Raw genomic sequence first — 16,755 nt, forward strand, 5'->3', positions numbered from 1 at the left:
ATGCATAAAACCCTCTTTACACCACTGGTAGTAATTTTCCTCATCTCACATGCATTTAATTGATGCTATGCTGATGGGGTAAGATGGGATCAGAGAATGGCTATATTTTGCCTCGGGGGGTCAGAAAATCACCATATTTTGATGTGTTTTAACAGTGATGAGAAGGGGAGTTGTGACTTTGCTATGTAAAAAGTACTTTCACACTTAATAAATATTAATAAACATGAGGTAAATCTTCTAGTGGAGCAAGGCAATCTGTAGTGTTCATAAGTGTTCACCTTAACCTGCTAACACGTGAAAATTACAAAGCGACCTGTCAACATGTGGATTATAACTCCTGTTAGTAAACATGCATTAGCTAATACATACTCAGAACTCACTTTGTTCCTAGTGAAGATAACTCTAACGAAACCACTGTCATGCAGTGGCTTAAGAGCATAGGTGCCCACCTCAGACAGACCATCAAAAAGCCTGGTACAACCCCCAAATTGACTGAGTTTTTGTACTTAGATTTCACTAACCAATTATTAGGTGTAAACCCCTCAGACACTGTGACAGTTTTGACATGGCTTATATTGAAGTACCCCTTTTACCTTTGGAAAAAGTACCCCTTTTACCTTTACATCTTCCAATGCAATGTGACAGTTCTTCCCAATAAAATCATAATGTGTTGCTGCCACTTTCTTATAACTAACAGCTGATTATTTGGAACTGAACCTCATTCTTATGAATAACTAAATCTTTTATGCTAAGAGAGAAATTGTGAAATACTTGAAAATTATAGAGGGTTTTTTTAAAAGAGGGGAGGAAAATGTGTCTCAGTAATGGAAATTTAAGCCAAAAGTCATATAAAATGACTGAGTGATATAAGTATCGTTTCTATTATACTTAATTCAGGCTGCTCTAAGTGCTATCATTGTGTATATTAATATAGTGGTTGGGCATCTATATATAGATACATGTTTACAGGTTGGATTGCCACAAATTATTTTTAGAAAATCTATTTACATATCTAGGAAGTATAAAGATCAAATAGCCCTAAGATTGTTGATATGTGGTTTGTCAAATCTGCCTACTATGAATGGAATTTTCCAAATTTCTTTTCCTGTTCAGATGCTAAACTTAGATCATGAGGGAGTATGGCATTCTTCACATGAAAACAAAGTGTGGTACTTGGTTCCTTATTTGTTCAGTCTCCATAGCAGGCCAATATTGCTGAAGATTTAATTGAACCAATTTTTTTGCAGGAAACAAACATGGTAAATGGTGTGCAGTTCTCAGCCAGGTCCGCAAAATAGTACAGGTTAGGTAGGGTTTTTCCTTCTGAAAAAAAGTTGTTTGGTTAATTTATTTAAACTGACTTATCAATAATGCTAATTTATTCTTCAGTACTGCTGATATAAAAGCTGTTTGTGAAACATACTTTTCAGAGGGCGGTTCAACAAAAATGTTCTTAGGACTTATTTTACTTAGTTTCCTGGCATGTGCTTTTTCTAGTGACTTAGAGTCTTGAAACGGATAGAATTTAATTGCAACTATATATCCTCTAACTTCTCCCTGTGTTTAGTCAGCAGACAAAGTTTGTATTGCCTATGAGCAATTTATGGAAAGTAATTAACTGTTTTTGTAACAAAAAAACAATTTTTTATGGCTTTTTAAACCTATATGGATGACTATTCAGTCAGTGTACAAACAATAATACTAGTTGTGCTTACACGATGTAAATATTTTGGAGTTTGAAACAGCAAGTTTGGTTGAAAAGCAATACTCTAAGAACTATTTTGTCTGGTAAGTTCAATTACAGATTCCTTGCACCTTAGTGCAACATCTGACAACATGAATCTATCTAATGGAGCTAGGTCCTGCATTCCTGTGGCGGGGGGGAGGGAGGAGTGAAAAGCCTCTTTCGTTACATAACATTTCGGGAAACTGCTACATCCTTGCTATGTGACAGAAGCTGATATTTTCCAGTATCTTTCTAGGTATCAAAGTTAGGTTGACTGGTTTAATTCTCTGGGTCCTATTTGTTTCCCTCTTTCAAAGATAGGTACTATGTTTGCCCATTTCCAGCCCTCTAGGATCTCACTGGTTCTTTATGAATTTTCAAAAATAATAGCTATGCTTCTGCTTAATTATCCTAGAATGAATTTCATCAGGCCCCACCGATTTGAATGATATTCAGTGCTATGGCTTTGGTTTTTGTGGAGTTTGTTATTAAAGCCCTGGCTCTTAGAATCAGGTTTCTTGGGTTTTATTTTCTTTTTTCTTTTAAATTCTGGTTTTAAGTGTCTTGCCACCATGAGTGAAATAAGCTTAAAATTGTGAACCCTAAAGCCTCAGACACCGAAATCTCATGATTTTTAGAGCTTGACTTACGATTGCATCCCTCCTTTGTACAGGGTGTGTCAGCTTCATTCTGCTCCGCTGACTTGCACTGTCTTTGACTTGGTTTTTATTAAGGATTCCATCAGTGGTGTAACTTAAAGCTGTCTGGGCCAGGTGGAGGTCTGAGTAGGAGTGGCTCTGTTCCAAAGGTTGTCATGGCTAAGCCCCTTGCAGGACACGTCTACACAGCACTTATTTAAAAATAGAGCGCACTTCCTCCGACTTCCCTTATTCCTCATACAATGAGGTTTACAGAAGTCAGAGTAAGAAGCCCATTATTTAGCATTTACTTTGAAACAACGGGCTTGCTGTGGTGATGCACAATATGTTATTTCAGAATAATGTCACTTATTCCAAAATAATGCTAATGTGTAGATGTACCATCAGAGTCCTGCACGTATCTATTGATTTTTAAGGTTTCTTTGAACCTCTCTATTGATTTACAATGTTTCTTCCACTTATTACTTCTGTTTAACATGTCTAGAAGGATGCCCAGTAAAAATTATATATAATTAATAGATGTTGGTTTGAAATAGACCCTTTATCTTTCAAGAAATTGTACTGTCTTACTGTGAACCTTGAATGATTAAAAACTTCACAAGGGTAGCTGAGTTAGTCTGTAACTGCAAAAACTTATAAAACAACTAATAGTGTAGTAGCACCTTTAAAGATTAACAAAACATGGAGATGGTATCATGAGCTATTGTGATTCATGTGAAGAAGGTGGTTGTATCCACAAAAGCTCGTGATGCTATCTACATGTTTTGTTAGTCTTTAAGGTGCTGCAAGACTATTAATTGGTTTTTAAATTTTTCTTGAATGATAAATTCATTTTCAAAATAAACAGTAATGTTTCACTCTGGTTACTGTTCTGTAGAGGACTCTGAAATAGCAAACATTCTGCCATCCATGCTGCTGTTTGTCTGTACAGTCGCCTGGTGCAAAGACAAAGCAGCCTTCTCCCTCTTTATCCTTTGAAAAGTAAGCATTTACAAGTCACTGAGATGTCTTTGTAGTTGTGTAATTTCCCACCATCACCAGTGGGTGCCTCTCTTGGTACTACTTATTTAGAACCTAAAGTGTGGGACAGAGGTTGAATAAAACAAGAACAGAAACAGATTGTAGTTCATGTATGAGCTCTTGTTGGGTTTATTTAGGGGCAAGGAGGAAAAAATACAATGATGATTATAGTTTATCTTGCTCCTTTAAAGAGTGAAACATTTTATTCACCTAATGCTATCATGGTGGGATCCCAGTTTATAACCTAACTGCTACATTGCTAAGTGATTGTCATTTGATGCTGTATATGCTAAAATGAAGGCTATACTTCTCACTTTGTTCAAAGAATGATTTTGCTTGTGTACAGTTATCTTGCTGAAAACACTGGGACAACAGACTGAGTATTTTAACCCAGGAACATAATTGTGGCATAACTAACTTCCACATTTCCGCTGCCAGCTCCCAGCTGATGAGCTGCCATGTGAAATATACTGGCTTTCATTGGTAGTGATTAGCCCCTCCCGCTGGACCAGTGTGTAACAAGATGTGAATTAGAGCTGTTGTAACAAAGTTGAGACCACTTCTTAGCAGGCATACAGATGTCTCCACTTACCCTGTTTATTTCTGTAGCAGCTGTACAGAATGCCATAATTCTGCTGTCACTCTAAAAAGAGGGGAACTTCTTAAAGGAATAGTTTTTTCTCCTTGTGACGAGCTAAATAACTTCAGAAAATGTTTCAGAACTGGCATCTAGCTTACTGGAAATAGCAGGTCTCAGTTTTTAAAAAGTGGCTTTTTTTTAAACAACATTGGGATTTCTAGATAAATATTTCTTTCCTATTTTTTAAATTGCAAATTCAAGACAGTTGACTACAAGGGTGTTTTTGAGGGAGGGAGGGGGCATAATATAAATTATTTTTAAATCGAGAGCTTTAATTGAGATTATTTTACAATGTCAGTTGTGAGAGTTGAACTGGATAAACTTTCTCCAGAAGACAAGGAGGGTGAAAATGGTACCAAATCAGTTTTTAGTAAAGCCAACGAACTACATGCTGATTGCTGCAGTCTTCAACTTCACATCTCACACTCTGCACCTGCTGGTAAGCTTCATTTTTATTGATTACTTTTCCTCTCACCTGCCCCCAAAGCTGAATCTATTTATGCATGTAACATGTGGCATGAACTATAATACCGAACATAAAGAATAATTTTCATAGGGCCTTGTAATCAGTAGAGTTCTTGTTTTTAGCTTATGTAGAAGGTGTGCTCAGAAAAGAGGGTAAATCAGGTGCTAACTGCTTAAAAAATAAGGGGCTGCATTTCTTGTGTCTCCTAATAGCTGGCATACAGAGGCTGCAGTTCAGAGAAGGAGAGACAAAGGTGGCAGTCACCTTTGCATTATTTGGAATATGGGCTGCTTCAGGGGATGAAATTGCCTTGACATAAGACAATAGCATTTTATGGGTTATTTATGGGTTGTGCTGCAGCCCCAAATCTCTTTGGCACCAAGAGCTATAACTACTTACCAGCCCTTGCCAGTGGCTCCTCACAGTATCCAGGGGGAAATTCTTTCCTTGCCTTTTGTGGCTTATATGTAGGTTTTGTAGGCTGCCCAAGGAGCACACAGAGTTGAAACAGATCCTATGAAATGTGAGCAAAATTATCATCATGGGTGTGAAATTTTTATTTCCTTCAAAATGTTCTTGGTTGTGTCAAAATTCAGGTACATATTTATAGAATACCTCATATACATTCAAGGGTGTGTGTGTAATTCTCTTCAGACATCTCCCCTATGTCCTTTAATGTCTTCCAGTTTATTCAAATAATGCTCATCTAGGAAATACACTGCCTCCCTGTGGGCAACAGCACAGTTTTCATTGTGTATTTTGCCTCACATGACTCACTGAGGAAGCCTCAACTGGATTATTATTGCACCTGCACAGAAAACAAACAAGCTAAGCATACCTCATCTGAGGGTGAACATAGAAATGCTTTACCTTGAGAAAGAAGAGCAATCCTAAATGGACAATGTAATTTTGACTTCACAAAAGCAGGTGAATAAATAAACAAGATTGTCAGCAAGAGTATTTTCTTAGTGATGAGCCTCCTGGAAGTATGTGCAATTATCCCTTCAAACATTCTAACTTTTAATAAATATTGTATACAAATAAACTGGTGTTACCTGATCCCCTGCAAGCAAAGTGAGTTGCTTGCTCTACATTTGTTTCTTGCTGTTAATAGTTCTTTTCTAATTATTTCATTTTTAATCTATGAAAATATCCATAGAGCCTAAATCCTGAAAAGACTTTGGCATCTTCTTAACTCTACCAAGTGAGGTAATCCCTTTGACTTCAGTGGAACTACTTGGATGTGTAAATTTAAACACATGCATAAGCCTCTGCAGGACTGGAATCCAGTTTTTATTGCCTGCACTGAGCAGTTTTACATCACAATATTGTTAAGTGCAATATTCTATAACAGTCCAGGGCCCAGAGCTGTTCCAACCCTTAATTTTCCTAACAGATCAAAACCTTAATTGAGCAAGGTACCTGGTAGGTGCTAAGAGTTTCGGATGGTGATGCGCTCTCTCCAATCCTCAACCCATTTCCTTCCAAAATATTGAAGGAAAAAGACAGGCCTTGCAGCATATCTAGATGGTTAATAAATGCTGTTAAGGAGTCATGTAAATTAAAGAGACTTTGGCATGAGTGCTCTTGCTGACTGAAGGAATGGTAGTATGAGAGAGCCAAGCTGAGTGAGTTAATATCTTTTACAGAACCAACTTTTGTTGGTCAGAGACACGCAGACCTCTTCTTCAGGTCTGGAAAAGTGGGAGTATCATAGCTAAATATAAATGCGCCAGACTAAGCATAAAAGATTAATATATGTTGCAGGAGGCCAGTTGAAGTGGTCAAATTAATGCTGTTGCTCTCATAGGACAAAGGATAATTAGTAGGTTACAAATGTTTGTAATAAGCCAGAAAACTGATGTATTGGAGGCCTTGATTTTTTTTTATACCTACCAGTTATTAATTAAGTTCCTAGGCTCATCTTTCAAAGCTGCAGCTTTCCTTTGATAATGAGGGCTATGAGTTAGATATGTGTGATCACTTTGTGAAAAGTGTTTGCCCATCATGATGTGGGATTTGTATTTATCACTTCCCTTTATGAATTCACTTGAAAGCATAGTGATTGTTTTTAACCCACAAAGCTGCTGTTGGGCCATTTGATGCACTGGATGGAGTGCATCACATGCTGTAATAGGCATATGTAGTACCCATGGATCTTGAAAGATGTGCCACCGGAGACGTCTCTGGGTTTTCCATCAGTTCAGGAAGGATCTGGAGCTGTTTTGAGTTGGTAGTTCCTGGTCTGTGGAGTGCTTGGTGGTTGAAGGCCAGAAGAGAAGGTTCATGAAATATTATTCATGGTGTAGTCCCCCTTAAGTATTAATTGTAATTATTTGATATGCTGTATGGATTCTAGTATGAGTTAGTAGATGACAAAAAACAGTAGGGCTGCGTCTAGATTGGCATGATTTTCCGGAAATGCTTTTAACGGAAAACTTTTCCGTTAAAAGCATTTGCGGAAAAGAGCGTCTAGATTGGCATGGATGCTTTTTCTCACAAGCACTTTTTGCAGAAAAGCGTCTGTCCCAATCTTGATGCGCTTTTCCACAAAAAAATCTCCGATCGCCATTTTCATGATGGGGACTTTTTTGCGGAAAACAAATCTGAGCTGTCTACACTGGCCCTTTTGCACAAAAGCTTTGCGCAAAAGGGACTTTTGCCTGAATGAGAGCAGAATAGTATTTCCGCAAGAAGCACTGATTTCTTACAGTAGGAAGTTAGTGCTTTTGCGGAAATTCAAGCGGCCAGTGTAGACAGCTGGCAAGTTTTTCCGGAAAATCAGCTGTTTTTCCGGAAAAACTGGCCAGTCTAGACACAGCCTGGGTGGTCAATAGGTTTTATTTCCAATATTGAAGCATGCTTTCTTGGGGTGTTTTGGTGGCCTTTTCCATTATGCTACTTGCTGCTCTCATGGAGTGTCCTTTATTGGTGATGGTGGTTTTAAGAGTGACAAGGTGAGTACCCCAGACTTCCTCTTCAGAGTATATTCTGCAGCATCTGAATGCTTGGCTCTAGATAAAGGATTTCTTGGTATATCTGCAGTGGCTATTGGCTCCATGGAGGTAAACGTGGCAAATGGCATATGGGGAAATATGGGCAGTATAACATAAAATAAAATGTCAGTTAACTTTTTTGTGTGTGGGTGTATCCATCAACAAATAACTACTGCTTTTATTCAGGTAGTTATACTGCACTTATGCATTAATTCCCTATTTTTAGAGTAGCAAATCACTTTAGCTACTGTGCAGTGCTTGTTCACAAACCTTGTCATTTCAAGGATGATCTTTGTACATCAATGGAAAAGTCAATAAATGAGGTTACTTATTTTGGAACCAATATGTCTATAACAATGTAACTTATCAATAACTTTTTTTTTTGGAAGTATGGTGGCTTTAATGCAATTAAAATCTCAGTGTTAGCTTTTTAAAAATGCATTGTTTTGACATTTATTTTACTAATATTTCAAAGATGCAAATCTTCAGTGGGTATGAATGCTACCAGGAGCTCGCTGAGGTCTGAATGAAACTTTGTTTACAAAAATCTTTGGCTTCCACTATATAGTTTTGTAAGAGAAACTTACACTCAGCCATGACCATTGATAAAAATAGATCTAGTTTGGCTACAGTAAAATAACAGATCTGTTTTCTTAACACATCGGCTATTTTAAGGCAATCTAGATTTATAATCTGATGCCAAGTATAAAAAACCTGACAGGGAGAGTCTTTACGCATAATGCCAAATTTCCTAGATATGTTCAGGAAGTAACCTGGAAAGCTTTATAAATTTGGACTTGAATCTTGCTTTTGGATTTGCTATTGTGGATTTTATACATTTATAGTGAGGTGCCACATGCCTATAGTCATCTGCCTTAGTAGATTCTGAAGCAGGATTGGGGATATGGGATCCTACATGACAGCTTAATTTTACCATAGTGGGTTATAGCCCAAATGGAAAAGAGGAAATATTATGAACAGGATGATGAAGTCAGATGCCACATGTGGTAAAGGTTGATATCTAATGTTGCCCAATGTACACATAAATTTGCATAGGATTTCTTTGAAATGGAGATGCCATATGTCAGAATCTGAGATGCATTCACTTAGAGAGCCTGGTTTAGGAAAACATTTAAGCATGTGCTTATGCTTGTCCCTATTCATGTGCTTAGCTTTAGGTCCCAGTGCCAGCAGCGACCACAGCTGAAGCCAGCTGTTGGCGGTAGCACCACCATATAGCAGCTGGCTTCAGCTCTGGCAGCCATGGTGGTTGATTTTTGCTGCTACTGAGGCAGTGGCAGGAGGAAGCAGGAGCAGGAGGTGCCTCTCTCCTGTCTCCTCCCTCCCACTGAGGTAAGAGGATTTCCTGGCTGGGGCTCCATACTACCCACACTTATGCCCCCATGGACAGGAGCCACGCTTGGGGAAGGAGGGGGCACAAAGGAGGAGGGAGCATGTGTGCCATCAATGGCCTCTTCCCCTGCTCACTCAGCAGTAATGGCCAGGCTCCCTAAAGGGGTAACCTTGCTCTGGGGAGTGCAGGGGTGTTGCAGGGTCAAAGGGGTGCTGGGTGAGAGTGTGGTGGGGTCACGGGGCAAGAGGATGTTGGCATGGGCTGTAGGGGTCAGAGGTTATAGGGTCAAAGGTCATAAGGTGTATTGGTGGAGGCCAAAGGGTGTTAGGTACTGGGGAGCAAGGGGTTGGATTCGGGCAGGAGTTAAGGGGGAGGGCTAGGAGTTAAGGGAGGGCAGGGGTTAGAGGTCAATAAGCAAGAGGGGATGAGTTGCAGTGGGTCAGTGGTTATGGAGCCAAGTGCAGTGCAGTTAGTGCTTCTGTCACAGGACAACAGATCTGAGGGTGCCTGAGCAGGGTCTGGGGCCTTAGAGTTTGTGGAACAGGCAATTGCAGGGTCAGTATCAGGGTTTGGTACAAAAGGCAGTCATGGAGTTTGCGGAGTAAGGGATACCAGGGGAGTGGGGCAGGATCAGGGAGTAGTGGGGCAGGATCCAGGGAAATGGGAAGTTGTCAATTTAAGTCAGGGGTTGCTGGGATACAGCGAGCCAAGGTTGGTAGCGGCAGTGGATACAAGACAGGTTCCAGGCAAGATAGAGGTGGTTGACCAAAAGAAGCTGGCAGCAGGGGTTGTTAGGAAGCAGGAGACGGTGAGTACTGGGGCGACAGACTTGGCAAGAGAGAGACTCGTAAGGTAATGGGGTTAGTGGGATATAGGAGATATCAGCTGATTGGTTAGGCAAGTTTAATAATACAGAGACCCAGAGTTGGCTGGGTGGGGTCAGAGAATTCTGGGGCTGGTGGTAGAGGGATATGCAGTGACAAGACTGGGTCAGTGGGTGAGTGGATTGGCGGACAGATAACATTTTATTTGCATATTTGCGTATTCATTATTTGCAAGTTTGTGAATGGGTTTGCCAGTCTGTGGTATAAGAAAGGTTGGGAACTGCTGTATTAGACTTTATCTGATCGTTAGATTATTTCATAGTACACAGCAACACTGCTGCCACCTGTGAATGCCCTTTAAGATAAAAATATCCCCGTTATTCTCTCAAGACTGAGTTAATCCTGTTTGTTGAAAATTGCTTAAATCACTATTATTCAATTCTGCTCCTGAGTTTCTTATAATTTGCTCTTGCATTTCTTCTGGATATTGAAAACTTAGATGAAATGTATATCATGATGTGCAAGCAGTATGGAATGGTAGCTGTGCATGTAATCATCTTTGTGCCACACTGACAAGTCATCCTAATTCTTCAGTCATGCTGCTCTGATAAAGTGCAAGGGAGAACAAAGTTGATGACATACTAGCAGTTGTTGCTGTTAATTTAAAATACAATTTTAGCTACCAGTCGTGAAGTGAAATCTGTGCTGGACCAGAAATCAATGCAGGATCAGGGCCTCGGACTTCATTCTTATTTCCCTTATTTCAGTTTTTAAAATGTGCAACCCATTGGTTTAACTTGTAATTACAACTGGAATTCTTTGTAATTTATACTGGAGATCAGGTACCATATTTCCACTTCTCTCTCTCCCTCCTCCTCATCCCACAACAAAGGATCACATTTTTCCCTCTTCATTCCTTTCTAGGGAAAACTAACTAAACAGGAAGATCAATATTAGGAAACTACCCCTCTACTTACGTGGCTATGAAGACAAGGCTCATTGCAAAGCCACCAAGAGAAATAATTAATTCAGTGGCAGAGCTGAGACATAGATTATTAGTAATCTCCTACTCCTCACTTACTATGTAATGTATTTCATTATTTCTGATGGATAACAGAATAACTATTGATTTCTTACTGAGCTGTTGTCATTTTTAATTCTTTCTTTACCTTGGAGGCCAAACAGAACTGTTCTGTACAATTTGTGTCAAATCCTGGTAATAAGGGACTGTAACACATGAACTAAAACAAAGGTAGACGCTATTCTTCCCAAACTAATATGTATAATATACTATTGCTTAATAAATTAAACTGGGAGCTTCTGTAGCTCTTGTGGGGCCAAGGAGAAGCAACTTGATGTTCAGATCTGGAAGTACTAAAGTACAGGTTATGCTGCAAAGCCTCAACTATGCGAACACATTAAGGAAGCTGACATGGATCTGCATGGTGGCTAGTCAGCCTGAAGGTGTTCTGTATGTTGAAATCCTTTTTGTGCTTTCTTTTTCTATACTAACAATTGCATTTTTTTTAAAAAAAAAAGCCCACAGTAGGCCTATAGCCAAATAATAATTCAAAATTCTCAAAGACGTCTAGCCCACTGAAGCAGTCATCACTGCCCCTGGGGTTCACAACTTCTGTCCATGCATGGCTACAATAGATGGAAACTACGCTGGATATAGACATTTAATTTTTCCCAAAGGCATAATTTGGTTTCTATGCTCTTCCTCCCACTAATGAGCTAGTTACTTTTAAGCTGGGGATGGGGGCAGGTCAACTTATCCTAGTCTATTTAAAGAAAATCTTTCCGGTGATTTATTATTGGTCAGTAACAGTCAGCAACATTTTCACAAACATGTAAGTATTTTATGTTCCAGTTTTCCACAACAACAGAAAAAGGATATGGTTGACATACAGCATGTGCTGCTCTCACAGATGGCCCTGGAATGTTGCCTGATTTAACAGGTACTTACAAATAATAAATTGCAGTGTGTTCAGTCCTGGTGGGTGTAGGGTAGGAGCGATGAAAGGGCATTCTTCAGTCTTCTACGCTTGCTCTCTTTATTTTTCTTTTGTTATTGAATGAGCATGGGTCTGCCTTATGTCATAGTTTATTAGCAGCCTGTCTGTATGCTGCATGCTTGAGCCCAGTTTGACACAGAGGTATCAAACAGGCTGCAAGATGCAAGAGGTGCCAGGAGAGGAGATCCACTAAGTTACCTGAAATGTTCCCTTACAGTGTAAGGGTATTGTCACATATCGCAATCTGTGGCAGAGCTAGTCTCCTCTAGGTAATTTAATTTTGCATAGCCAGCCTGGAAGAAGAGTCTTGATTGGCTGCACCACCAGATGGGTTGGAAGGGCCAGCAAACTGGAGCTCCTCTCTATGTGGTCAATGCTTACACCACTGTGACTATTTGTGTGTTGGCTTGTTCCTTCTAACTTTGCCTGAGCCCGGTCCATGCATGAGACCTCTCCTTCTTTGTTATCCAGCTTGCTCTTGATGATTCTGACTCTGATCCTCAGCTTCGGTCTCTGTTCCCTGCAATTGACTGGTGATTCTGGCACCCTGATCCTGATCTGTCCTAAACCCCTAATTTCTGCTGTTAAGTCCCTGTGCCAGTCACAAGGCCTGACAGATTGAGCAACCCGCACCCCGGGGTCAGGAGCTCTGATGCAAGTAGGGCCAGATTAAGGGGGGGCTAGTCGGGCAGCTGCCCGGGGTGCCAACCTATGGGGGGTGCCTGATGGCAGCTGTAAGGGGCGCTGTGCACCCGGCCGTGCGGCACCTCTGAGAGCTGGAATCAGGCACCTTGCACCCGATTGCAGCTGTAAGGTGTGCAGCGCGCTGGGGAGCCTGGGTTGCGCATGCGCCGTGTGCCCGGAGGTGGAGCCGTGCATGTGTCATGTGCCCGCTGCCCGGGGTGCAGGAATGGCTTGAGCCGGCCCTAAATGCAAGCACAGACCCTATGAAGGCTCCAGTGGAATTGGTGGATGATGTGCAGAACCTGCATTTATCACTTGTAGGTACAGAATGTGGACCTGCAAGCACTGGCTGCCTGCTGACTCCTTCAACTCTGTCACTCCCTGATTCTTTTTCCTAGGATTAGTTTTGAGGATTCCCAAGCTATTGTTGGCTTCTGTTCTTTATATACTTTCAATCATTCCCCATGGTTCAGGCCTGCATGAGTCTCATCTTAAACTTGTTCACTAGCCTGGGGTTCCCCGACATCTCCTGGAACAGCCCAGCCGCCTCTTAGGACAGTTGGAGCAATTAGTTCAAGCCATATCTATTTTCTTTGGGTGTGTCTACACAGCAAAGTTATTTCAGAAAAACGGCTGTTATTCCAAAATAACTATGTGAGCATCTACACAGCAATTCCATTATTTCAAAATAATTTTGAAATAACGGATGGTTTATTCTGACTTCTGTAAACCTCATTCTACGAAGAATAATGCCTATTCTGAACTAGTTATTTCAGAATAGGGGCTGTATAGATGCTCCACTTCTGCTATTTTGAAATAGCTCCTCACCAGGGCCATTCTAAAGTATTCCTCCTGGGGCTCTAAATCGAGATCGCACGTCTACATTAGGGAAGCCTGCTTTGGATTATTTTTGAGGCTTCCCTGCAGGGTAGACGTGCTATTTTGAAATAAGATATTTTGAATAACCATTCTGAAATAACTTACTTCGAAATAACTGTGCAGTGTAGATGTAGCCTTTGATACCAGTCATACTCAGATCACTGGTTCAGCTCTTCAGACTTCACAGAAGGTATACTCACCTGTTGAGGTATACTCACCTGTTGTCAAATGTCATTGTTTGACTTCTGACACTAGGTGGAATGACGTACACTGGGATTAAATAAAGATAAGAGAGAGAAGCTCATGTGGATTAAAATCTCTGCCTTCCCTGGACAATGTAATTGTTCAGAAAATTTGATCCATGAGTGGACTGGAGTGAAGAGACTGTATAAATTCTCCAGAGGCCATCTGCATCTCTGTCCATTATACCCTAACCATGTGATTTCCCCTCCCCCACCACCACGGTTGTCAGAACCCATGACAGTCAACAAGGCCCTGACCACAGCTGTCTGACATGAAGAAGCTCTGACACCAGCAACTGGACTTGTGTTAGCAAATCAGCTACTGATATACCTGGCAAAGGCTCAAATGGCACAGCGTCTGGGAAATACCAGGGCCTGAGCCCCAAGGAGCGAGTCCTGCCTTATTTGGTGTTATCCTTCATCTGAGAAGACATCAGTCTGCAGAAGGGGACTGCGAAGCCAGCTTCTCTGAATATACTGACTGATTTGAATATTGGTAAGTTACAATACAGTTAAATTTGTTCTTGTGTTGACAAAATGACCCAGGTTTATTTCTGTGACACCAGTAAAACTTCAGAGCAACTCTACTATATACAATAGATATGTCTAGTTTTACACTGGTTTAACAGAGTAACTGGGCCAGATTCTGATGTCATGCAAGAATGCCAGAAAACATATGGTCAGTGATAGGCAAAAGTATTTTTCATGAGTTCATGGGAAGATATACACAGTTAACTGGGCTGGAGCTAAATATTATAAATAAAAATGAGTCTAAGCGGTGCTGGAAGACACCAAGTGTCTTCCAAGAGCACATGGCGAGAGAAAACTTGGCTGCCTGTTAGTCTCCATGTGCAATGCTGAACTGAGATATTTACTGTTAAAAGAAAAAAAGCACTATTGCAAGACTATCTCCAGGAATTAGACACTTTTTTTGTATATGTAAGAAAATTTGCATAATTAATCCTGAGTTTACTATATACTCACATACTCTTTCAAAAGACCTTTTCTAGTTCTAAGTATGCTAACTACTATGATTTGTGAAAATTGAATCACCTTCAGGGACTTTTAAAATCTGTATTCTGTAAAATGAATTGGCCTAAAATACAGTGTTAATGGATTAATGAGATAAGGAAAATGTCCATGTTTAAAGTATATGTTTCCTTCTTTTTTGATTGGCTTGTGTAATGCATAACAGAGGACAATAAGAACCACTAAAATTACATTTACTTTTGTCATCTAATGAGTATAAATATCTTAAATCTACATGTAGTTAGTCATTCTATGGAAACACAACATTGCAGTGCAATATACTGGAATGTAATCTTTTATTTCGGGTTGTTACTAATTAGAGAAGAAATTGTATTTGTTAGTGAATTCAATTTCAAGGCAATAAGATCATGTATGTCGGAGATGGATTTCATCTAACTGATTTCAGACATCTTCCTGAAAATACAAGATTGTTCATTACTCTGCCTTTGTCCTGCTAAACTCAGGGTTGTGAGTTCAATCCTTGCAGAGGCCATTTAAGGAATTGGGGCAAAAATTTGTCAGGGATAGTACTTGGTCGTGCTGTGAAGGCAGGGGACTGGACTCGATGACCTTTCAAGGTCCCTTCCATTTCTAGGAGATAGGCAATCTCCATTAATTTTAATTTGTATAGATTTAATTGATTAATAAACATTGAGGTTCACTACTTCCATTGTGAGACTGGTCCATCAACTAGTATGTATATCTCTCAGCAACCTTTATTGCTATTCAGTCCAAAAATTTTAATTTCATTCTGTTATTTCTTGTTCTACTTACATGTGCCATATTAAGTTCTTCACCCTTCTTGTTCTCACCATTCAAATGTGTAAATTATGCCTATCCTATAACCTCACTTTATCAAGTGATTCATATTTTGGATGTAGAGTGCTTGTTACAATGTAGATTCACTGATCATTTACAGGTTCAGTATTTGCCAGTGATTAATATACAGTGACATCATGCTTGAGTACTACATGCTCTCTGGGGAACAAAAGGTTAAATGAGTTCATTGTTCTCCACCCTGGCATAGAGGAAGTATTATAAATTGATCCAGTAGGAAATGTTGCCTAATGCCAAAAGTCACTTGACAGGGTTGAACCCCAAGGTGGAAGTTTTCTTTGCCTTGAAAATACAAAATTATTTTACTTTTTCATATAAACTTTTATATGACCTTTTAAGAGTTTTAGTTGCAAAATGCAGCCAGCATCTTGTCTTGCCAGGTCATTGAATGAGAAGGCATTCTCATACCATAGGCTGTCCTTAGAATAGGAAAGAGATGTTTGACATGTGTTGATGCACACTGGCTTTTTAACAGTCCAGCTTCTCCATAGAAAACTGTTTTTTGGCTTGTAACAAACAAAAGCTGAAACAGTCTGTCCAGAAACGCCAAACCCCTGAGTGTTCTGTTTTCCTCTAAAAGTTATTCATTTGCCACCAAAATAACAACATTTTTTTTCCAGGGGTCCTCAGCTTCAATTGCCAGTGTGGCCTACTGCAGACCCAAAACCTAGCTCCTCTGCCTCATGGCTGCCCCGGCAAGCTGCTCTCTGAGGCTATGTCTAAACTCCAAAGATAAATCAGAAAAAGAAATGCAGTTTGCGTATCTTTTTCCAATTTACTTCCAAAAGCGGCTTTTCTGAAATTTGGCCCATCTACACGAGGACAAATGTTGGAAAAAAACCCGCTTTCGGAACATCCCTTCTTCCTCATGAAATGAGGTTTACAAGGATGCTGACGAAAAGCGTCCGCTTTTCCAACACTTTTTTCGGAAAAGCGGACACTTTCCTTGGACATGGAAAAGCTTGAAAAGCTCTGCAGTCTAGACATACCCTAATTGGCTTCTTTAAAGCCTCTCCCTGATTGGCCAGGGCTCTGTGTCGGCTCCTTCCAGCCTGCTTTAAGCCCCTTCTGGCCAGAGTGGGGAAGCTGCCCCACTGTAAGAGGAAACATTGATGGAAAACTTTTAATCAGCGCTAATGATGACTGTGGCAGTGGATTACAAATTTATATCTCTGAATTCACAACTCAAGATACCTGATACTTGTTTGTTTCAAGTTTGCCTGATTATACTTCGGTGAGGTATATTACAAAAGAACTGTGTTCTTTCTGAGCTGTAACCAGTTGATCTGTGTGGTTCAATTGAACAATATAGAGCCTCTGTAACTGAAAGCAGGTTGTAACATATGGTGGTTTTTATGTAGAAGCCTGTGTATTAAGGGCC

At 40.1% G+C, this 16,755-nt stretch overlaps 1 protein-coding gene across 7 annotated transcripts in view; it reads left to right on the plus strand.

The window, feature by feature from the left end:
* Nucleotides 1-3,920: 3,920 nt before the first annotated feature.
* ANO3 (anoctamin 3) overlaps nt 3,921-16,755 on the plus strand; it is a 380,410-nt gene continuing 367,575 nt past the window's right edge. For 2 of the 7 annotated variants that reach the window (XM_075927756.1, XM_075927758.1), the window contains exon 1: nt 3,922-4,484. In XM_075927756.1, coding sequence (XP_075783871.1) covers nt 4,395-4,484 — 90 coding nt within the window. In that variant the 5' untranslated portion in view covers nt 3,922-4,394. Of the gene's footprint in view, nt 4,485-11,558; nt 11,647-16,755 lie in introns of all 7 variants that reach the window. The other 5 variants (XM_075927760.1, XM_075927761.1, XM_025185005.2 and 2 more) reach the window with 5 other exon arrangements.

Source organism: Pelodiscus sinensis, chromosome 4 (genome assembly GCF_049634645.1).
Source record: "Pelodiscus sinensis isolate JC-2024 chromosome 4, ASM4963464v1, whole genome shotgun sequence".
Classification (NCBI taxonomy): Eukaryota; Metazoa; Chordata; order Testudines; family Trionychidae; genus Pelodiscus; species Pelodiscus sinensis.